The following is a 23,391-nucleotide window of genomic DNA, read 5'->3' on the forward strand; positions in this document are numbered from 1 at the left end:
ATTTTACATATGGAGGATTATTTTCAAGAGTCCAATTAACAAACTGATTTACTTATTAGATTGAGAGACATAGTTTATCAAATTTTATAATTAATTGTTTGTTTTTAGTTGTCAAATGTTATCTTTTTTTATTGAAGTATAGTTGATTTACCATGTTGTTAGTTTCAGGTATACAGCAAAGTGATTCAGACATATATATATATGTATATATATATATATTCTTTTTCAAATTCTTTTCCTGTATAGGTTATCACAAAATATTGAATACAGTTCCCTGTGCTATATAGTAGGTCCTTGTTGGTTATCTATTTTATATATAGTTGTGTGTATATGTTAACCCCAAACTCCTAATTTATCCCTCCCCCTCTTCCCCTTTGGTAACCATAAGTTTGTTTTCTATGTCTGTGAATCTATTTCTGTTATAATGTAATGTTTGAAAAATGTATATTGGCTACATCTGGGGTTTTATATATCAAGAGAACAGAGAATCCAAGAAAAATACAAAGAAATGCCATCTGATGATAATTGAAGCTTGAAATGAAATAAAGTTGAAAACAAAAGCAGAAAAGACAGAGAAATCCCATTAAAACATTAAATGCATCCTGCTTTCTATCCCCAGGGGCAAAGGCTGGACAGGCTCTGTTAAGCCTAGAGACCTCTCTGGGGAATCCAGTTCTCCAGACTCTTGGCTCCATCTGAAGCGTTAGTCCAGCTCTTTATTTTCCCTCACACACAGCTGATATGTATTTTAACAATCTTTAAATGTATGTGAGACTGAAAGCTCTACAAGCAAGTTAAAATCTCGGTAGTGCCTTTACCAGTTCCACAACTTTCTCTGGTCTCTCCTGCTTCTTCCAGGGACTGAAAATGTCTATTCCTTCTCTGCTCCTGTCTACACCAATCCTGCCTCTGGTCTGGCCCTTGATCACTGGAGGAGGGAAAGAGTAATTCTCCCAGAGTGGGATGACTGTCACTTTGCCCATTATGATTCCAGTGGTATCTGTTTGTACTTCATTCTTCACATGGATGAGGTGATAAGGACATAAAAATCAAATCGTAGCTATGTATATTAGACTCCAGCAATATATGAGAAACTTAGTTAATCAACTTGGTTAGTTTTCCTTTAAGGACTGTGTTTGAGGAAATATTTCTTAGTGAAAGCCAAGGTAGCTCATCCAGAACAATATAAAATAATAAGATTTCTATAAAACTATTTGTGGCTATAGTTTATAATACACTGAATTATTGTTTTTTTAAAACATTAAAAAGTACAGATTCTTAAGTTCTTTAATATTGCTACATTAATGGGAAAGATATAATATTCAAAATATTCTAATAGGTGAGGTATGAAATATACCTTACAGTTCTTGGAAAAACTTAACTTTACACTTCCCCAAAGGCTTAAATCTTGAGCAACTTACTTGGAAAAAAGAGTCAGTTGAATTTAATGAGTATTCTCACCTGAATAATTTTCTGCTGACTGCTGTAATCATAGGTCTTTTTCCTTTGAATTTTTTAAGTAGGGAGAAGATAGTTATGCTACTTGTGAAACAAACCAAGAAGACTGTACATCTGTAAAAGATGTGATTAGTTGTTAAAACAATAAGCATGGTAATTATTGTGATGCATGATAGCTGGAGGGAAAGAAGGACATGGTCCTTCTGGGAAAAGCACTGGCTTTGGATTTGTAAGACCCAAGTTATAGGACAGATCCTAACAACATAATGGCTATGTGGCCTTGTATGTGAACTTTTATGAATAATCAGCTTTCACACCTGTGAAATAATGCCCATAAGACCTTCCATCATCCGACATGGTAAGAAGTTAGATGTAAGTATTACATATAGTAATGTATATGAAAGCATTTTGTATACTGTAAAGTACTATATAATTTTTCAAAAACTTTTCTTGCTTATCTATGACGATAAAATGTCAAAGAAAGTAAGAAATGCAAACTTTATTAAAAATAAAAAACTAAAATAATCAAATCACAGCTATCAAACTTACTGGTCTCTCCCAATCCTAAGATTCAATTAACACAAGCATTTGAGAAATTTCCTCTTTTGGAACTAAGTAATGTAGGAGGATTTGAATCAGTTTCCAATCTAAAGAAAATATACATTTTCTCAACTTCAATTCAACTGACATTTTTTGAGGACTCAAGTGTGTAAGTGACAGTAGTAAGAACTGAAGGAGATACATATAATTCAACGGGAGAGGCAGGAGCATGTCTCAACAACTTATATCTAAAGCAGAAAAGGGAGGATTAGAATAGGGTGACCAAGAAAGAACTCTAGAAATATTTGAGAAAATATAACAGTTCCATTTCCTTGGTAACTTACAACAGAAACTTTAATCAATAAGATGGAAAATTTATTGAGGGAAACTGGATGGTTCTCAGAATGGAAGGAAGAGTTGATAATGACAAGGTCTTGGAAAGACAGAAATAGAATATCTTTAAGATTCCACTACTGAAATAACAGAAGACTCAAGAGCTCACAACTGAACAGCTCTCTGCCCTATGATTCAAATTCACATTCTCAGCGGAGAGCCTTTTGCTTGGCTTGGACCACATGTCCGACTTTGGTGCTTGTGTGTAGTGGTGATGCAGAGCTTAGGAGGGCATAGAGAGGGAAAAGTGGGCATTGCATTTTATTTTCCCACTAAAACCATTCGGCAAAGATTTATTGATACCATAAGAAGAAAGAAAGAAAGGAAAGAAAGAGAAAGAAAGAAAGAAAGAGAGAGAGAGAGAGAGAAAGAGAGAGAGAGAGAGAAAGAAAGAAAGAGAGAAAGAAAGAAAGAAAGAAAGAAAGAAAGAAAGAAAGAAAGAAAGAAAGAAAGAAAGAAAGAAAGGTAAAAGCTACAGCTGTCCTCTGTAGACATTTGCTAAAAGGAACTGGGGAGGATTCTGGAAGGGAAAGGGCTCAAGTTAGGCCTTGATAAATGGATAGGACTTTAAAGAATAGATTTGGGGGACTAGGAAAAAGAGGGAATTCCAATCAGAGAGAACAGCTTGAGCAAAGGTATGGAACAAGAAAGAGTCCAAGTATAAATCATGATCTGCGAATGGGGAGAAGTCCAGTATGTTTGGAGTGTAAGGACATATAGTGAGTAAAATGGGGAGGATGGTGCAGAAGGCATAAAATCAGAGTTCTAACTTATGTACAGGGTTGCAAAGATGATTGGTTGAGACAGTGGATATGAAAGTGTTCTGTAAAGTACAAAGTGCCTTGAAAACTATAAGGATTTTCACATCTATGAATTGCTTCAATTAAAAAAAAATCCTCGGGCTTCCCTGGTGGCGCAGTGGTTGAGAGTCCGCCTGCCGATGTAGGGGACACGGGTTCGTGCCCCGGTCCGGGAAGATCCTACATGCCGCGGAGCGGCTGGGCCCGTGAGCCATGGCCGCTGAGCCTGCGCGTCCGGAGCCTGTGCTCCGCAACGGGAGAGGCCACAATAGTGAGAGGCCTGTGTACCGCAAAAAAAAAAAAAACCTCAGTAAATAGAGTTTTTCATACTAGCATTCTCTGCAATGTTTCATTATTTGCAAAATGAGAAATGTAAGTGGAAAACCTGGCTGTAAAATTCTATAATTCCTTAATACATAATCCCTGATGAGATATATGTCAACACATAATTATAGAGGAATTCAGATATGCTGATTTATGTCATCTTTCTGAAAGACAACTTTTTAATAAATCAATCTATTTTCCAGGGCTAATAGGCGCATTTATTTTTTTTTCAGAAGCATCTATGATTATAGAGGTAATTTACAAACATTATATGCTCTGCTATTCTCATTGACGCTGTGAAGTATTATCCCCATTCTTCATAGGAGGAAACTGGGACTCAGAAAAGTGAGATCACTTTCCAAGTCATATAGCTAAAAAGTGGCAGAGGCAAGACTCAACACTGGATCTGTTTCTAAAGCCAGTGCTTCCTCCCTGGGCCCGCAGTATCAGTGCTGCCTCTACCCAGTTCGCCACCAAGCCCCATCCTGCTGTCTAAAGCCACAGGAAGAATGTAAAGGTATCTAGCAGGAAGATGTACAGTACCTGGTGTGGTTTGAATCGGTGAGGGAGTAAGATGGCTGAGAGATGGGTGTCCGTGATTTCAAACACCTCGTGGAAGAGAACCAGCAGTCAAAGAGTTAGGCCTTGGGTCCAGTACTGTGCAAGATATTTCTGCTACTGACCCTCACAACACCCTGGTTAGGTGGGAATTATGTCCATTTTACAGATAAGAAACCACTACTGAAAATATGCTAATTTTTCAAAGTAAGTGGTAGATCCAGTTGTTATTCAGTCACTCGTTCAAAATATTTATTGCGCACTCCAGGTCCTTGGGATACATTGTGAACCAAGCAAAGATCCTTGGGGGATCCTTATATTCTAGTGTGAAGAGTCAGGTAGTATGCAAAAACTTTAATACAAAGTCACATAGTAAGTTATAAAGTCCTAAGCCCTGTGGGGAAAAGAAGAAGTGTAAAAGGAGGGTAGGAGACAAGGAGGGATAACTTGAAAATTGGATTTTAAATAAGATGGTCTTATCACAATATCCAGCGGTCTAGAGGTTGATTTGTCAAGGAATAATCAGCAAAGCTAAGGTCTTCCTCAACCTCGTAGTAATAGCTAGTGAACTGGCAGAATTGGAGAGGCTTTTTCACAAACAGTACCTTACAGGTACGGGAATTTCCAGGAACTAGAGGTCCCACTCCCACTCCCATCTTCATTATTACTAACTACCACACTGATCTCGAAGATTGCCTGGAATTTCTTCTTTAATTCAACAAGCAATAATGTGAGAGGCCATCTGATGAACTGGAAAGACACTTTGCTTGGGAGCCGGGAAAACTGGGGTCTAATCCCAGGTGGGTCATTAATTAAAATTTGACCTTGAAAAATTTCTGTCTCCACTTGACTGATTTCCCCATCTGACAAATGAAAGTGTTGACATCTAAGAGCAATTCCAGGTCTAACACTTGTGGCTACAAATTTCTGCTGAAAAATTTCTCGGATGCCTTAGTTTAAAATTTTAACTTAATGTTGTTTTAGCAGAGAGATTGAGGCTCAGTGAGGCACATTTATCTTTTCACGTGTCCGGATGAGATTTCAGCATCAAATTTCTCTTTTAAAACCACCCAGAAGTGTCGGCCGCCACACAGGAAGGTCCTGCCTTCTTTTGGGTGAACGTTGGGAGCAGAGGCTCGGCGGTGGATTGACCAGCCTAACAGGGCTGCCTGTTCATTTCCAAGGGTAGCTCAAGGAGTTGGAATGACTATGCAATGCCCCGTATGGCTTGGGACCTGGTGACCTTAGCAGTCACTTCCCTCCCCATGCTCCAGCTTCTGGATCTCAGATCACAGCACCAGAAAATGAGAGGCAGGAGGTTTTCACTCCTTTTTTTCTTTCTTTCTTTTATTATATTTAAAATTTTCTAACAAGCCCTTGCATCTGGAAACTGCTAAATTTAAGACTTCCAGGCTAGGTGTGTCTTTCGTCATTTTTACTTATTTGGTTTGTACATTTTATTATATTACTTATCTGCCCCAAAAAAGTCTTTAATGGCATCCAATCATTCATGGAAACAAATCTGAAATTTTTGGCCTAGCTTTCTCTAAACCCTTCTTAATATAGTCCAACTCTTACTATCCAAACATATTTTCCATGCATCCTTTCAAACATGCATTATTTGCTTTCCTTCTACCCAAGTCTTTTCTTTTGTCCTCCAGTGAAAATCTGCCCACTCTGTAAAGTTCAGCTTACAGGCGATATCATGATCACTCCTGTTCTCAACTATGATTCTGAATATTAGGTCTAACTACAGTTAGAATAATTTTATTTCCCACTTATTCATGCTCGTTATCCTTATCAATCTGTCTCTCCATACGTAGATCAAAACACCTGGAGGGCAGGACCCATGTTTTCTCTTTCTCTTCATATCCTCAGACTCTACCTAGTACAGTGATGCTCATCACTGAGGGCGCCTTAGTAGGGAGTTTAGAAATCGTTGCTGTTACACACAATTTGACAAAATTGGATACTTGGATATTTTTCACAATACGCTTAGACTCATGCAATCTTAGAACTTCAACGCATTAGGGACCTCAGGGATTAATATACCATAATCTTCATCTTACAGATGAGAAAACCAAGATTTAAATGGAAGCAGTGAGTTGCCCAAATCTAAACTATATGTACATGAAAAGATTAGACTTGGATCTAATCCCAAGTCTTCTGATTTGAAGTCCACGCTCCTTCCCCTTCCCCAGTAGTTTGAAACCCACTATGACACGTTTGATAGATGATGTTCACCCGAATGAGGCTCTCCCTTGGGCATAGCCAGGTTGTCTACAATGCTGGAGAGAGCAGTACAGCATCATCTATCCCTACCGCTCAGGAACGATATCATAATGCAAGTGAGAGTCACAATCACGTAAGTATCATCTTGCGTCCTCTTTGATTTTTGAAAAGTTGCAAATGTCAGTACTTTAAATATTATTAGTATCAAGTGACTTGTAAAAAAACTGTTGCTTTGCACATGCTGCTGTGTCTAAAACTGCTGTCTTTTGACCACCATTTGATAATATATCAATGAACCCACAATGATAAAATTCTACTCTGTGCCGTCAAATTGGTTGAGAAGGTTTAGATCAGATCAAGCCTGGTGCTTACAGGGTCCTTTTACGTAAAAATTTCAAAGCACACAAGCAACATAGAGAGATGGAATGGCTGGGACAGGGAGGTGGGGAGAGGAAGCCTGTGGTAGCAGGAAAGGGGAGCCCTGGGGATCAGATTTCAGGGCTGTGGTGGAGGATCCAGTGGCAGGGTGATCACAGCAGCAGTACTGTAGATAAACGGACTTTGAAAGTAGGTGCGAGGAGAAGCAGAGAGGAAGTTAGAATCACGTGGTTCAGGTACATAGTTTGAGGGTGGAAATTAGCGATCACTTTTGTGTAGGAAATGGTTAGAAAGGCAGAAAAGAACATCACTATAGAAGTGGTGGGATTGAAAGGCTGAGCAGGAGAGAGGAAGGAAAGATGGAGGGAGGGAGGGAAGGAGAGAGAAAAGGAAAGAGGCAAGGGTGTTTTTTTTTTTTTTTTTTTTTTTAGTGTAAAGTGAGCTGGTTTCTGTTAGGCACTTCCACATTCTTTCTTTCATTCCAGAGAGGGAAGGAGAGAGTGTAGGTGCTAGAGGACAGAAAGGACAAAAAGGGGCTCCCCACTGGTTGCTCCCGCGTGTTTGTGACTGTGACACAGACTCCTGATTGCTCCACGGTCTCTGCTGGATAACTGCAGTTGTTCTACAAGTAGGAAACAAAAATGATAACCTAATTGTACCTGGAATGAAATTTCAAAGATTTCTTTTAAATCCCTCAGCAAAGCAAAAGTAAAAAATTCTAAGTGTCTTAAGAGTAAAGTATATCATAAGTATTTTAAAATGACTCTGTGTCTCAGTTTCATCATCTGTAAAAGGGGATAATAGTTTTATTATAGGGTTAATATAACTATATGATTAGGGATAATAATAGTTCCTACATGATAGGATTGCTGTGCGGAATAAGTAGGTTAATATTTGTGAAGTGCCTGGCACATGGTGCTACATACATGTTTGTTGAATGAATAAAAATAAAATAGCAGTAGACTCACAAATTGTCAGCTTTGGAGGAGAGTATAGGGACAAAGGGCCAAAGCATTCCTTTTAAGAGATGCAGCTGTGTTCCGAAGAGGGGAAGTAATTCACCTGTAGTCTTCACAGTTGATTAAGTCGATGGCAGAGGGAATAGGAATACAGTCTCCTGATTTGCATTCGTGTCCTGTTTAGTAAGAAACACATGATAGACAGCAATATAGTACAGGTTTGACAAATCCTAACTGTAATATTTAACCAGATTATTAGTTCCTGGGGGGCTCTGTCTTGTCCATCTCTGCATTCACAGTGATAATCTGGACACCCTGAATACAGTAGCATCCTATAAAAGTTCATATAAAGTATGGGTAATCTGATTAATTAATTCACATTTGAGGCACTAAAAGCTCATTGAGGCTTAGAATTGATAACGCAGAAATAATTTGAATGAAGCAGAAACTTTTCAGGTCTGGCAATTTTTCTAACCCCTTTCAAATCTTACATGTAAAACCCATAGCCTAGCACACACAGCAACTCTCAATAAATGTTAGCTATTATTTTTAGGCACTTGCTTACTAGGCCAAGATACGGTGGTATAACTTGGCCACCAGAACAGAGGCACTGCCAAGTCTGATTCTCTTTCCTTTACAGGTGTCGGCAGATAGCAATCTGGGGAGACATGTCTAACATGGCGGAAAGGGGTGCAAGTAGGTGATAAGCGGTTACCCAAATGTTGGTCACGACTCCATTTAACAGTAACTGATTCCTTTTATAGCAATGAAAAGTAATCAGTCCTGTAGGATTTCTCAATCCATATCGTCCTCTGTCCCCTTTAAAGTTTTAAGATGTTTGTTTCCTGTCAGCACTATTTTTATTCAATGGGATCCTGTCGGGGATTTTCATGTACTTTTCCTGTTTATTTTTCTTCCTGTTTCTCAAAATCAGGAATTAAAAGATAAAGATGAACAATTGTAAAGCACTTTGTAATGACCTTTACAAAAACTGTAGATCTTTCAAGGTTCCCACCCTTGCCAACCCCTCATCACACAATATTCAGTGAATAAATGAGAGGAAACTGAAAGGGGCTCTGAGACATCTGGGCTGCAATAAAAACTTGCTCTTGCCTGTCCGGATCCTTCACCACTATTATTTCCGTCACAGGAGGCATTTTCATCTCGATTTGGGCATTCGGCTCTCTGGCATGTTTCTCATCCTACCTCTTGTGTAGCAAACGATTCCACTTTCTAGCTGTTTTTTGATCTTAGATGATGTCTCTTAGCCTCTCTGAGCCTCAGCTTCCTGTTATGAATGTAGGAAGGGTTCTATGATGAGGAAGTTAGGAGAAAAGCGGTAATGGGAGGAAAAATGAAGGCCAGGAGGCAGAGAAGATATGACCACCATCAACCAGGAGAAGGTTGATGATGGCCAAGTCATCGCAATCAGATAGACTGGAATGGAAAGGGGCTCCTCCACTCACCAGATCTGAGGTAAATTCTTTAACTTATGCCTTTGATTTCAATATCTCACATACATTTCACTCTCTGATTTGACCTACTCTGGGGACTGCTCTGGGGATCACTCCTCTGCCTTCATTTCTTCTCTACTGATATTCACTTTCAAGGCGATATCATTCTGTTTCAAGGCTTTAAGTACCCTCTGTGTACTGACAATTCCAAAATCTGTATCTCTAGCAGAACCTCCCACATGAACTCAATATTCATTCAGCCAACTGCCCCCTCAAGGTCCACCTGGATGTCTAAGCAGCATCTCAGGCTTAACGTGCCCCCAGCTGGACTCTTAGTTTCCTTCACCTCACTGACCTGCTTCTCCTCTAGTCTTGTCCATCACAGTACATGGCAACTCTACCTTTCTAGTTGCTCATCGTTAAATCTCCTCTTTTCCTCATCTCTCATATCCACTCGATTAGCACATCTTGTCACTTCCACCTTCAAACTAAATCCAGAATCTGACTGCCTTCTCACTACCATGCTGTTTTGCTAGCACCCTCTCAACACAATAGACATACACAAGATTCTGTTACTTCTAGTCTTCAAACCTTTGAATGACTTTCCATTTCACTCAGAATAAAAGCCACTTCCCTGGTGGCGCAGCGGTTGAGAGTCCGCCTGCCAATGCAGGGGACACGGGTTCGTGCCCCGGTCCGGGAAGATCCCACATGCCGCGGAGCGGCTGGGCCCGTGAGCCATGGCCGCTGAGCCTGCGCGTCCGGAGCCTGTGCTCCGCAGCGGGAGAGGCCACAACAGTGAGAGACCCGCGTACAGCGAAAAAAAAAAAAAAAAAAAAAAGCCACAGTCATTAAAGTGCCCAAGGCCAGGCATCATCTGGTCCCTCTCACCTCATGGACGTCATCTCCTGACACTCTTTCTCTCACTCTGTTAGAGCCAATTCAACCTCTTGGCTATTTCTCGACCACACAAGGCACGTTTCAGCCTGAGGGATTTGCACTTGTTTTTCTGCCAGGAATGATTTTACCCCATAGCCTCGTGACTTGCTCTCTCTCTTCCTTCAAAATTCAACTCAAATATCCTCTTCTAAATGAGGCCTTTTCTGTCCATGCTTCCTAAAATAGTCTATGTGTGCACATACATACACCTCCATCTTTATTCCTTACCCTGTTTTATTTTTTATGCGGCACTTACCCCTGTCTGATGTACAGTATATTTCCTGTTTATCCTTTTTTTCTGTCTTCTTTGCTTATTTTGCTCGCTGCTGTATCCCTCTTATCTAAAATAGGACCTAGGAAGCAGCAGCATTCAGTAAATATTTAATGAATAAGTGAATGAATGGGGCTACTGTGAGTGTTAAATTAATGCATATGTATGTCCCAAAGTCAATATTTTGTCTGAGCATTTCCCAGGTTTTCCTGGAGTGAACTCCACATCCCTTTAGCTACTCTTGGAGCTGCTGTGTTGTACCATGTGGTTCTGACGCCCAGGCTACAGTTGATGGTCTAGGGATGGACATCCTGGGCCGATTGTCTCTTCCTTGGTAATATGGTACTGGGACCAAGGAAGCCAGGCCATTTACTGACACTTTAACATAACTCTTCACAGCTGTTGCAGATCTTGTTTTCAGCCAAGAGGATCAGATGCAGTGGTATCTATCGAAAAAAATAAAATGATGATTAGAGAAGCAGAGGTGACAGATTGCAAGAGAAGCTCTGCAGTGCTCTAATTCCCATCACCAGGTGTTCCTCAGGCTCAAACAGATCCCTGAACTTCCTGCGACATTAAGGAAAACACCAGCTCAATGTCTGCCCTTGTGATAGGTGGTTAATAAATACGACTTGAATCTGAAACTTGAGGGGGAGGAATCATGTCTACATCTGTTTAATTGCAAAATTTTGCAATACATCAAATCAAGCTAAGGTGCAAAAATAAATATGCTTTGTGAACATTTGGCATTGAATCTAATCTGACAAAGAAGGGATTCTGTCTTTTGTCTTGGAAGGCAGCCTGATCTACTGGAAAGACAATTGGCCCCCAAGTAGGAAACCTGAGTTCTGGTCCAGCTGTGAACTTGGGCTGGTTATCATCCTTCTCTAAAGCCCTGCTTTCTCATCTGGAAAACAAAAGGAGCTGGATGAAGTTGTTTGTAGTCTATTTTCCAGGTCTAGATTTTAGAAGCTGGAGTCCTAAAGGATATGGGACAATAATGGAGACATATTCTTCTCCTACTTATAAATACTTCAGATGTTTTAAATATTTATCTTTTTTGGTGACTGCAACATATCTGAACCTCCGCATCTGTGGTGGAATTTTCCACCTCATAAATCTTGGTGAGAGATGGAACTTGTCTTCCGCTGCAGACGTTGAAAAATCCAAATGTTCACTTTCCCATTTCTGCTGGGCCTAGACCTAGGTTCCATGATGGAAGCGAAGGCCATTTGTCCCAGCCACCAAGACCCAGTTGGGAGCTTGACTTGGCTTGGTTCAGGTGCGGCCAAGAGTCCAGTCCAGAAGCAGGTGGTGGCAGCAGCTGCTGGAGCTCCCAGGGCTGACACTGCGATCTCCCACGTGATCAAACACGAAGGGTACAGTGGCGCCCACTTGGCATCCAGTGCTCGTGGCAGGAGTGTAGGGTCCTCAGGGCACCGGATGGGTTACGTGATGACTGCAGCCCTGGCTGGCCCCAGGCCTGGCGTCCCCTCCAGCTTCTTCAGGCTTCCTGTGCTTCTGTGAGGTACTCACTAGCCTTTCAATGAGCTCCTTTTTAACTTAATCTGTCACGTGGTGCCCCACCCCCAATTCTGCACATTAGAACGCTGATTGAAAAGCTGGATTAAACAAGGTCAGAAAGAGTCCTAAGTCTTAACTTCTCAATGTGGTTAAGGTGATTAAACAAATGTGGTCAAAGGCTCTCTATGACTCCTGCTCTGTGATTTTCACAGGAAGAATATGGGTTTCATAAGAATAGCAGAACCAGAGAGGAACTGAGAGATGATTTCATCCAAGTTTCATCCAAAAAAATTCTCGTTTTTTCAGAAGGCCAAACCCAGTTATAACGGGAAATAACTTGTATAGAATCACACAGTGAGGTCCAGAGGTGGGACCCATGTCTCTCTGACACCCTTTTGAGGATTTTTCTTACCATCCAAACTGTGCATTTGTTCCCACATAATTTTGTTTACTTTTTTTTTTTCAGTTTGAGTCTGTCTTTTGAACCTACGAATCCAGGGTTCTTACTTAACCTCCTACCCCAGCCCCAATATTCCTATCTCTGTAAGTTGCATTTGCCTAGGTAAGGTGTTTTGCCTTCAGGTTTCAAGGGAAAGCCAGTTTTTTCTGGCAAGCCTCAAGGACGCAAGGCGGTGAGCGAGATCCCTTATTCTCAGCGACACTGAGGGCTCCTCCTTCCACAGGTTCATTGCTAGTTTGGCCTCAATACTGTCATTATTTATTTATTTTTTAATTTTTAAAATTTAAAATTTAATTTTTTTTAATTGAAGTATAGTTCATTTATAATGTTGTGTTAGTTTTAGGCGTACAGAAATAGACCCACAGACATAGAAAACAAACTTACGGTTACCGAAGGGGAAAGGGGCGGGGGAGGGATAAATTAGGAGTTTGGGTTTAACAGATACACACTACTATATATAAAATAGATAACCAACAAGGACCCACTGTATAGCACAGAGAACTCTACTCAATATTTTGTAATAATCTATAAGGGAAAAGAATCTGAAAAAGAATATGTATGTATGTATAACTGAATGTTGTTATTATTTAAACGCAGAGAAGATCTGAAAACTGCCAGCCCTTTGAGGAAAGACACAAAGTCATTAGAATTCTCTCAGTGTGCCTAGAGTTATGCTCCTTGGCTGCTCCCTCAGAAATGCCAACCCCGCCTGCTCTTCTGAGGGGAAGGGAAAGAACATCCTTAATAAGAGACAGCAGTGAAATTATTACCTGTGAAGCCACAAGGGGAAAGAGCTCAAAGTTAGATCCAGACATGCGCAGGCAGGCAAGGTACAAATCCTTGCAGCGATTTAGGCTCTGTCCCTATGAGGAAGCTGTCCTGATCTGTCCAGCCCAATTTCAACTGTGCTCATTATCTAATCAGCATTGAACTCTGAGCTGCAACCCATTGAAAATAATAAAAACATCAATACCTTTCTATTTTTAAGTGCATAGTGTTTCAGAGTCATTTTTCTCTCATAAGAGTTCTGTGAAGTAGGCAGTGTAGGAATTATCCTCCTTTTAATGTTCTATTCATTAATTCAACAAATAGATTTTGAGTTCTTAGGACCTGCCGCATACTTTTCCTGGCACTGGGGTACAGAAAAATCTGATAAGGTTCCTGCCCTCAAAAAGTTTATATGCTGTTAAGTGGTAACTTTTATATTGCATATATTTTACCACAATTAAAAAAAAGTTTTGATCTAATATTCATATACCTTTAAAAATTTATATGCTGTAGAAAGACAGACGGTAGGCAAGTAAGCAAATAAGAAAATGATAATTACAGATTGTGATAAACTTTTAGGAAAGGAAAAATCAAGGTATGTAATAGACAGTAACTGGAGGTGCAATAGGATGAAGTGGGGATGTGACCTTTTTTATAAGGGTCTAGGAAGCCTTCTCTGAGGAGGTGACCTGAAACAGAAGTAAAGGTCAGTTATGTGAAAGGTAAATTATCTGAGGCAGAGGAAACTATACATTCAAGGGCACTGAGGCAAGAAAGAACTTGGTGCATGTTATTTAGTTTCCGAATACTTAGAGATTTTCCAGAATTTTATGTTATTGATTTTTTAACTTAATTACAGTGTGGGCAAAGAACACACTTTCCATGATTAAACTATAATTATGGGTTTGTCTATTTCTTCTTTCAGTTTTGTCAGTTTTTTAGCTCTTCTAAAGGTTGTTCTCTTTATCATTGGGAAATGATCCTCTTTATCCCTGGTAATATTCTTTGCTTTGAAATCTTCCTGGTCTGCTACTAAGCCACTCCATCTTTTTTTTTGTTTTCCATTTAATGTTAGCATGGTTTATCTTTTCCATGCTTTTACTTTTAATGTATTTATGTTTACACTTGTTCCTTGTAGGCAGCTTGATTGGGTCTGGCTTATTAAATCCAGTATGACAATTTCTGCCTTTTAATTAGGGTGTTTAGACCATTTACATTTAATATGATTATTGACATGATTGGGTTTAAATCTACCTTGCTATTTCACTTCTATTTGTCCCATCTGTTCTTTGTTCCTCTTTTCTTCTTTTTCTGCCTTCTTTTGGGTTACATGAATATTTTATTTTTAAGATTCCATTTTATTATATGATTTTTTGCCAAATTAGCTATAACTCTTGTTCTATTTTAATGGCTTCTTTAGGGTTTATGGTATTTATCTTAAACTTCTTCCAGTCTATCTTCAAATGATATTATACTATTTCACATCAGGTATTTGAAACTTTTAAGAGTATACTTCCATTTCTCCCCTCTTGGCCTTTGTGCTATTGTTGTCATACATTTAATTTCTACCTATGTTATAGGTCACACAGTTTATTGTTATTATTTTTGTTTTTAAATATCAATTATCTTTACAGAGCTTTAAATAATAATAGAAATGTTTTTATATTTACTCCTTGTGTTATCATTTCCCCTGTTCAGAGCCCTCCCTTCTCACCACCTCCTTAAAGCAGTCTTAGAAGGAGTGGAATTTAAAAATTTTGGCTAGAATTTTCTCTTTTTGCTGTTGCCAGAGTTGACTTATCCTGCCTTGTCAATGAAACTGGGGAACAGCTGACTATTCAAAGCGCATTGGGAGTTGTTTATAACTCAGTATTGTAGAAGCGGTAAAAGGACTTCATCCCTCCTGATAATTACTGAGCTCTTCACAATTTGCCAAATCATTTTGTATCTCTTCTGTTTGCTGAAATACGTGACATTTGTAAAATACAATGGAAAAGCTTTCAGCTTTCCTTCAGCACTAGGGTGTTGGAAACTCCAAGAGGAGGCGACAAGATAATTTGGACATGCATTACCCCCTCAACTCTTGGCATCGTTATTATACCCTGGGAGTGCCAAGATCTTGGCAACCTCTGGATTTGGTTGTTTTAGTTGCAGGTGCGGTGGACAGACAGCCCAACAGATGACCATTATGAACCTGGCACCCACAGACCAGCTTTTGGCGAGGAGAGAAGATATAGTCACTCCCTACTCTCAACTTAGGCCTTGATACAAAATGTGAAGCTGGCACAGAAAGCTGATCTAAGTGGGCCAGGTGCCTGGTACCAGCTTTTCTACATTTGCCAGCTGTTTTTTCTTGGCTGACATCACCGGAAAAGCTTGCCCTGATCCTATCAGACACACGGAGGTATATGGACCTAGTGAAGCTCTGGCACAAGTAACACACCTCAGCTGGCATGAGCATAGGTCAGGGTGCCCTTTCCCAGTCTTGCCTGCACAATGAAAGTCACCAGGATTCTGGTTGACAATTCTATTACCATAGTTTCCAAAGAGGGCTCCTACAACCTTACAGATACCGCCTAATGAGGAGTATAGTTGAAGCTGGAAGAGAAGCTACACCAAACCCAATTAACATTTAAAGATTGGCACAAGGCCTTGTGCCAGGGGCTAAGAGTAGATCAAAGAAGTATGAACCATGTCCTCTTCTTCAAGGTATTCAATCTGATTGGTAAGATACGACATAAATAGCGAAAGATGACCAAGAGATAAATGATAATAATAAAAGTAATGACTTAATGAGGCAACACATTCACTGCCAATGAGAATTATAGATGGGTGAATTTATAGAGATCAGAGCAAATACAGGCTAGCTATACCTTGGTGGTTTTTAGAAGGCAAAGATGGGCTGATTTTTAAATGGAATAAAGTCCCCAGAAATGGTCAGTGAGTCCAAAAATAGTGAACCAATTTGCAGGAGATGAAATCATGTACTTAGGATGAGAAACCAAGTGTTTGAGGCAGAGGAGGCCAAAAGGAAGCTAAGCATGACCATAGTGGTTTTGGTACCTGAGAAAGCATTGGGGCACCCTAGGTGTGAAGAACATGAGTTCTGGAGCTCTGTCATTGACTAGCTGATGTAACTTTGGCCAAGTTATTTCACTCTTTAAATCTCAGTTTCTTCATCTGTAGAGTAGGAACAGTAATATTACTAAATTCCTTCAAAGGGTTGTTATAAGGATTAAATGAATTTATGCATAGTAATTAAGTACAGAGTGTCTGACACAGAGTAAATATTTTGTGTGTTTTAGCTACTAGTGGTGATGTCAATGGCAGGAAAGTCGGTTGGGACCATATCTTTTTTTTTTTTTTCCTCCAAATTTGCTTTATGTAATTGGATATAAATTAATGAACAAAAACTTAAGCAAGATACATGTAACAATTTAACAGAACTTGATAATCTAATTTCTTTCAATTTTTCTCGAACTCATCATGGGGCTCATAAGAAAATTAACCAACATGGATACTGCTACAGTTGAATGTCAAATCTTTAAGTGCTTATGACATACTAAATTCTTCTATAATGCAATTATGAAGAACCCTTCAAGAGACTTGTGTTTTGTATGTAGAAAAGTGTTAAAGTCAAATATTCAACTCAATATAAAATAAAAAGAAACATTTCTGATTTGTTGGGTTGAGATTGCTTCTCCTTTTGCTAATGAATGATTTTTTAGCTGTAATATCACTGAGTTGTACAAATATGTCACCTTCGAGTACATAAAGAAAAATAAACACATGCTAAATGGATAAAACATTACAACTACATCTTTACTAGACCATCTCTACCTCTAACACTTCAGAAGCTTAGAGATTCAGTGTTCTTATATTAACTGCAAGTAAAAGATAAAAGAGAAATTCCTTCTTTTTTGAGATCACAACTATGAAGTCATGTGGTTATACAAATTCTGCATTTGTGTGCAAAACATGAAACACATTTATCTTAATTCTCCCTGCTTAGAATTGTCAGTCAACTAGCAGGACTGTCCTTCCAACAGAAACAGAGATGTGTTTTTATATAACTTCAGTAACCTCAGCACTACAATAAGAAGAGATGCAGTATCCTTTTGCTATGTTCAAGACAACAGGGAAGGAGGTCACAGGAAAGAATAAATCAAAATTGTTGCAACTGAGAAACTTTTCTCAGTTTAACCATGGTGCCACTTTCATTTTTACATAAGCATGGTGGCATAATTCAAGCTCAATAAATCAGAATTCTTAATATTTAAAATTTACCTTGACTTTTAATTATCACCATATTAACAACCAAAATAATTAGGTGAAACACATAAGAAAGGGTAATATTAAACCCCACTTTACTAGAGTTGGTTTCTTGACACATTAACTCATTTTTTTATAGAAAAGGGATAGTGCATCTCAGTTTGCTTACAAGCTAGGAGATCACTTTGAATTCTGCATTTCCTAACTGCAAACAGATATAGCACTTATAACAGGTTATAAATAAACTGGTTTTCAAGCATAGAGCCAGCCCCAACGATAATAATACACTATTTAAAAAGACCTAAGGCAATGAATTCCATTTCCAATGGAAAAAAAGAACTGTGCAAACAAGCTTAAAACTACTTTTTTTGTGCCAGTGTTATAAAATGTAGCTTTTAATAAAACCTTGACCCAAATGCCAGCAACTTGAGAAAAGAATTTGGGTGGGGGGGGAGAAGAAAGTTATTTCATTTAGGAAAAACAACCACTATCTTTTTCCTAATCTTCAACAGACACAATTTAAACATATACAGCTGCTGTATAACACTTTACACAATTCCTATGTACTGGAGCAATAACAAGATCTAAATACAATTATATTTTTGAACACTGGGTCAAGGCTTTACATAAAAATACCTTCCTACTTTTCCCCCTAAGTTTCTAAAATATCACATACTTTTTTCCCCCAACATCTGCAGCCATTCAGGAATTCCTGCAGCCATGCAGGAATTTTTAGGAAACTTTTGTGCATGATCTTAATTCCTAATCCCTGGCTCTTTGGGCTCAGTGACAAAAGATCAAAACCACCAAAAATGATGGTTCACTTGAAGTCAGATGAGAGACCCTGGCTCAATTAGTCTCGTAGGATGAAAGCAGTGCTGCATCAACTGGCTCCATGCAGGAGGGGCACGTGAAGGATCTCATCAACCAGTCATCTATACAGTCCAGGTGATAGATGTGCATGCACGGCAGAAATCGAATTGGGTCCCCATAAACAAAGTCCATCATACAGATCACACACTCCCGGATCTTTTTTTCTGATCCATCTCTTCCAGGGTCATAAACTCCTTTAGGCAGATGCTGTATAAGGCCTATTCTTTGAGCTATCCTAATTTGTTCCTCTTCAGTCAGCTGAGTTGCTAGGCGAGTCTGGCTAGGTGTTGGATGATAGACCGGAACTGGAACTTGTTCCTGATATGGCGGCGGCGGCTCCTGATCCGGCTCCGTCCCCTCGCCAAAGCTAGCCCGGTCGGACTGAGACTCGTGAAGCAGGGAGATGTCATCCGAAGTGGGGGACTTCAGGCAGTTCCCCATCTTCCGGGGCTGGGGTGTGTGATCTGTGCGCTGTTTTGACAGTCTTCTCCGGGACCATATCTTAAGTTGAAGCCTGTGAACTGCAAGGTCTTAGTGACATCTTCTTTTCACACGAGGCACCTGAAGCTGAAAGATTATACAACTTGTTAGTGACCGGGTTTGTGGGCCAGCTGGGGGCTCTGACCTCCTGTCTTATGCCTCCTCCCTACCACACTGCTGCATCACAGCCTATACTTAGACAGCCAGGCATGGTAGATGTGGCCAGTGAGGGGCTAGAAGGGGCAGATTTGCACTCAATTTCACCTTAATTTGTTATCAATCTTTTGATTCTGGGTAAACTGTGATATTCTGTTCAAGATTCTTTATGCAGTTGCCTGCCAGCCTCTAATAACCAACTGGGGGGGCAGCAGTGAAGGTCTGGCATATGACAGTGAAAACTGCCTAGTACATCCCACAGGGTTCTGGCAGTCAGCCCACACCTCGGCCAGGGCCAAGCACTCCCTGGACAGGCTTCAGGTCAGCAGAAATTGATTCATTTTTGTTATGCATTTGAAGAAAGCCTAGAATCACAAGGCTTTAATGAGCATATTTAATTGGGGCTTTTTCTCAGGAGAAGAGAACATGTCCTCCGATGTCTGTCATATGAGGAGGGAAGATGAGAATCCTAATGACCGGAGCACAGCAGGGCTCCATTTCCACCACAGAAGACAGAACTGTGGGCAACTGCCAGGCTCTCAGGAAGAGACGTTTCCAGGAGGAAAGTAGCCTGAGGAAGAAGTGCCCTATCCTTCCAGGAAGCTGGAGAGAAAAGCACAATCAGGACAGTTTTTCTTAGAGCAAGATGCACGTATTACTTATGTATGAGCCAGGTGGCATTAGTTGGGTACTTGGGTATGATGTATGTTTTCCAAGGGACCAAAAACACGCAGAGGCCTCTTGTTAGTTGGAGACCATAGTGTTCTCAGCTTGGGCTGGTATGTCAGGATCAAGAAAAACTGCAGATCTAATACATTCAATTCCATGAATGTTCATTGAATACTTGTTACACACAGGCTAGGAAGGTGTTTGTTTGAAAATACTGAGTAAAAGTGAAATTGACAGAGTCCCTGACTAATAGAAACTCACAATCTGCTTGGGGAAACACATAGTAGAACGTAGTACACACTTTTTGGGGCAGCTGCTTTGCTCACAATGATTCTATACGTTTTATTTAGAGCCCCTCATGCCCAGGGGAAGGAGGTCTCTAGTGGAGTTACACAATGTGGGTAACCTTCCAACTCTCACAATAGCAAACTGGTCCATGGGTAGACACTGGATCCAAGCTGGACCCATCTATTCCCTCTCTGTCTGTATGTCTCTTTTTCAATGTCTCATTTAAAGCTAAGAACAAAAATGACAGAGGTTGGCTGTCATTGGAATCACATTGCATTAATGGCAGTACTCTGGGCAAAAGGCTGATGAACCCCAGAAGTTTCTTTCCTTTCCAAAGTCAACACTTCCTGGGACTTCCCTGGTGGCGCAGTGGTTAAGAATCTGCCTGCCAATGCAGGGGACACGGGTTTGAGCCCTTGTCCAGGAAGATCCCACATGCCGCGGAGCAGCTAAGCCCGTGTGCCACAACTACAGAGCCTGTGCTCTAGAGCCTGTGAGTCACAATTACCGAGCCCACATGCCACAACTACTGAAGCCCGTGCACCTAGAACCCATGCTCCGCAACAAGAGAAGCCACCGCAGTGAGAAGCCTGCGCACCGCAATGAAGAGCAGCCCCCGCTCGATGCAACTAGAGAAAAGCCCGTGCACAGCAACGAAGACCCAATGCAGCCAAAAATAAACAAATAAATAAATAAATAAATTCAAAGTCAACACTTTCTTCAGTTCTGGGAGTCTTTTACCAATCTTCCTAATAGTTTTCCTTTGCCTTCATTAGTTTGCATTGGTTTTCTTTCACCTGCATTTAAAGAGGCCCAAATCATTTAAGTAATATGATTTAAGAGGGTGATCAGTAGAAAATCTATGGGAATAACTGGGGGGAGGTGGGGAAGGGGGAGGAAAGGATAGCCAATATCTCTCTAAATGCCTCTAACAGAAATAAAGGGAGGCTACACATCTAGTCACCCTCACAGAACAGAGCTCAGAAATCCAAAGATGTTGAATATTTATATATTTCTTGATATTTAAGGAATCCTAACTTGGGAGTCAGAAGTTATTTTTTAGTTCTAGTTCTAATAAAAACCCAGATGACTTTGGTCATATTATTCCCTCTCTATAAGTCTTAGCTTCAATATATGTAAATTATAGAGGAGAGACTTAGTCACCAAGACCTTTCCAACTCTATGACCATTGACTGGTAGAAATGATAGATCGTGATATCCATCTACATAAGCAATAGTGAAATAGGCACAAGATCCCAAAGGATGTAGAAAAGCACTATGTTATGCACAAGAGATCAAGAGCTGGATTAAGACAGAGTCCCTGCCAACAGTTGGAGGTTTTCTACTGTTAATTCTCACAACAGATTATTTCTATCCATCTCATTTTAGTGGATATGCTTGATAGTTTTTCAATCAAAGAGAGGATTGCCAGAAAAAATTATTGATGGTAATATTAATAATAACAAAATATCGTGAGGGCTTACTGTTGCCACTGTACTAAGTGCATGGCTTGCATGATATCATTTAATCCTCTCAACACTGTAAGGTAAGAGCTATTATTTTCCACATTTTATGGATGAAGAAATTGAGGTATAGGGAATAATTTACCCCAGGTTACACTTCACCTCAGGTCGGCCTGCCCTCAACATCCATGATCTTAATATACTTTAGTGAACTACTTCAGAATGATACCCATGTCAGACTTACTATTTATCAAGTATTCACTATGTGACAAAGTAGGCTAAGAGTTTATAAGTTAAGGTAAACTTTTGGAACCTAGGTAGGAAGACAGATTTTGGACTCATGCTTATTTTTTTCATTTTTATTTTTTGACTGTGCCGTGCAGCACACGGCGTCTTATTTCCCCAACCAGGGATTGAACCTGTGCCCCCTTCAGTGGAAGCACGGAGTCTTAACCAGGGGATCACCAGGGAAGTCCCTTGGACTCATGCTTCTTAAGAACTTTCTGACTATTGAAGCTATCCAGAAACAAAAGGGATAGACTGAAGAAGTCATGAGTTCCCTGCCACTGAAATGTTTCCCCTGAGTAGGATGATATGTAGAGAAGTTTTAAGAAAGTGTGAATAATTGTGCTGGGGAAAGAAGATGAACATGGGCAACCCATGATATTTCTTGAATTCCTGAACTCCTATGAAAAGGCTGAGGTTGGCTGTTTAAGATATGGCCTGGGGGGAAAAATTACTCCTAGACCTGTCAGAAAGCCTGTCAAGGAACATGGAGTATTACTAGGGAGTTATTTACTTTCCCAGCACAATTAAAACAAGAATGAGGGACCATGGAGTTTGCAGCCACCCAGGGTTCTCTCAATACTCTCACACTCCTCAAGCCCCACTCCACATAGCTGAGCCTGAACTGTGGATGGAGCTGGATGACTTGCCTACATGAGCACTGAGAAGGGACCGGAAGGGGCAAGTTTCTCAGCCCCTAGGATCAGAGCTGGAGGAAGTGTATGGTTAATTTGGGATGACTTCTTGGAGGATTTTGAGGCTCTGCGCTTCTTCTTTAGCCAATCAGGGTAGGATAAGGCAAGGTCTGAAGCATTGAATGGCTGATATAGGGAGAGGTCTTAAGAGCTTTTGGGCATAGCTGGGGTAAGAGCATGTTCTCCAAGCATGAATTTTCATAAGGGATTATTCTTTCTTATGAAAGAAAACGAGGAAGAGGTTTGCACAGGCAACTAGCAGATGGAGGGATGAGGAGAAATGTTAGGACTCCAGGTAGAAGCTGAAGGAAGTGCTTTTCTGAAGTTCTGCAGGAGACCAATGAATATAAACATCCCTTCTTTGAATCCAAGTAATGTAGTGGAGAAATGAGGCAGATTCCTCAGCGTCTATGAGGACCCCGTTATCTCTTTATGCATCTGGTAGCTTGAAAATGCAGCTTTGGGAGTCCTAAGAGAAAGGGCTTAGGAGCCTTGGCCGAGGACAGAGGCAGCTGTGGCAGAGGGAGGTACCACGTGACAATCAAGGAGCTTTGTGCGCAGGGGACTACGTTGATAGGAATGCTTATGAGTTCACATGAGATACCCGTTTGGGAATGGTGATGGGGAGGGGAGGAATTTGTAGGGGGTGTGGGTTTCTCTATCACGCTTGTAGATGCAAGAGATGGAGAAATATGGGTTATTAAGGTTAAGAAATAGTGAAAAACATGAAATAACATAGGATGAAGAGGCACTGCCCCTCCCTCTTTCTCCCTTTCTCAACTGCCCAAGGCTGCTTTTCAGAAATTTCTCCTTTTCAAGACTGTCCATTGATTTTTAAATATGTAGTTAAAAGGTTATGGAGAGGATAAGTATATGGTGTGATTTGCCGTCAGCTCTAAGCCTTTCGATTTACGACCTGCTTGCTTTTAAACATTTAAAAATTGCATTTCCTTGCTATCTACAAATTTCAAGTCTCTATAATAGATGCTGCAAAGCACACAGCCATGAATAAGATAAGGTTCTTGGGCTGCAAAAGCTAACAACACCAGAAATGGGAGAGAGGATGTATTCACAGCTGCTGCCATAGAAGGCTGTTTGTGGCAAGTGGCTTGAATGATACAAAGGATGCATTTTAGGAATTGAGGCAGGAGG

General features: G+C 40.3%; 1 protein-coding gene and 1 long non-coding RNA gene across 2 annotated transcripts; one reads left to right on the forward strand and one right to left on the reverse strand.

Moving 5' to 3' along the window:
* Positions 1-6,365: 6,365 nt before the first annotated feature.
* On the forward strand, positions 6,366-10,774 carry LOC125964534 (uncharacterized). Its single transcript, XR_007477635.1, has 3 exons — positions 6,366-6,438; positions 8,283-8,338; positions 10,706-10,774. It is a non-coding gene; the product is annotated as an uncharacterized LOC125964534 (long non-coding RNA).
* Positions 10,775-17,678: 6,904 nt separating this feature from the next.
* LOC101287924 (RING finger protein 11) lies at positions 17,679-18,684 on the reverse strand. Its single transcript, XM_004278761.4, has one exon. It carries the CDS (start codon positions 18,642-18,644, stop codon positions 18,180-18,182), a length of 465 nt encoding a protein of 154 aa, XP_004278809.1. The 5' UTR covers positions 18,645-18,684; the 3' UTR covers positions 17,679-18,179.
* Between the last annotated feature and the right edge of the window lie 4,707 nt (positions 18,685-23,391).

The sequence above is a fragment of the Orcinus orca genome, chromosome 5, assembly GCF_937001465.1.
Source record: "Orcinus orca chromosome 5, mOrcOrc1.1, whole genome shotgun sequence".
NCBI lineage: Eukaryota > Metazoa > Chordata > Mammalia > Artiodactyla > Delphinidae > Orcinus > Orcinus orca.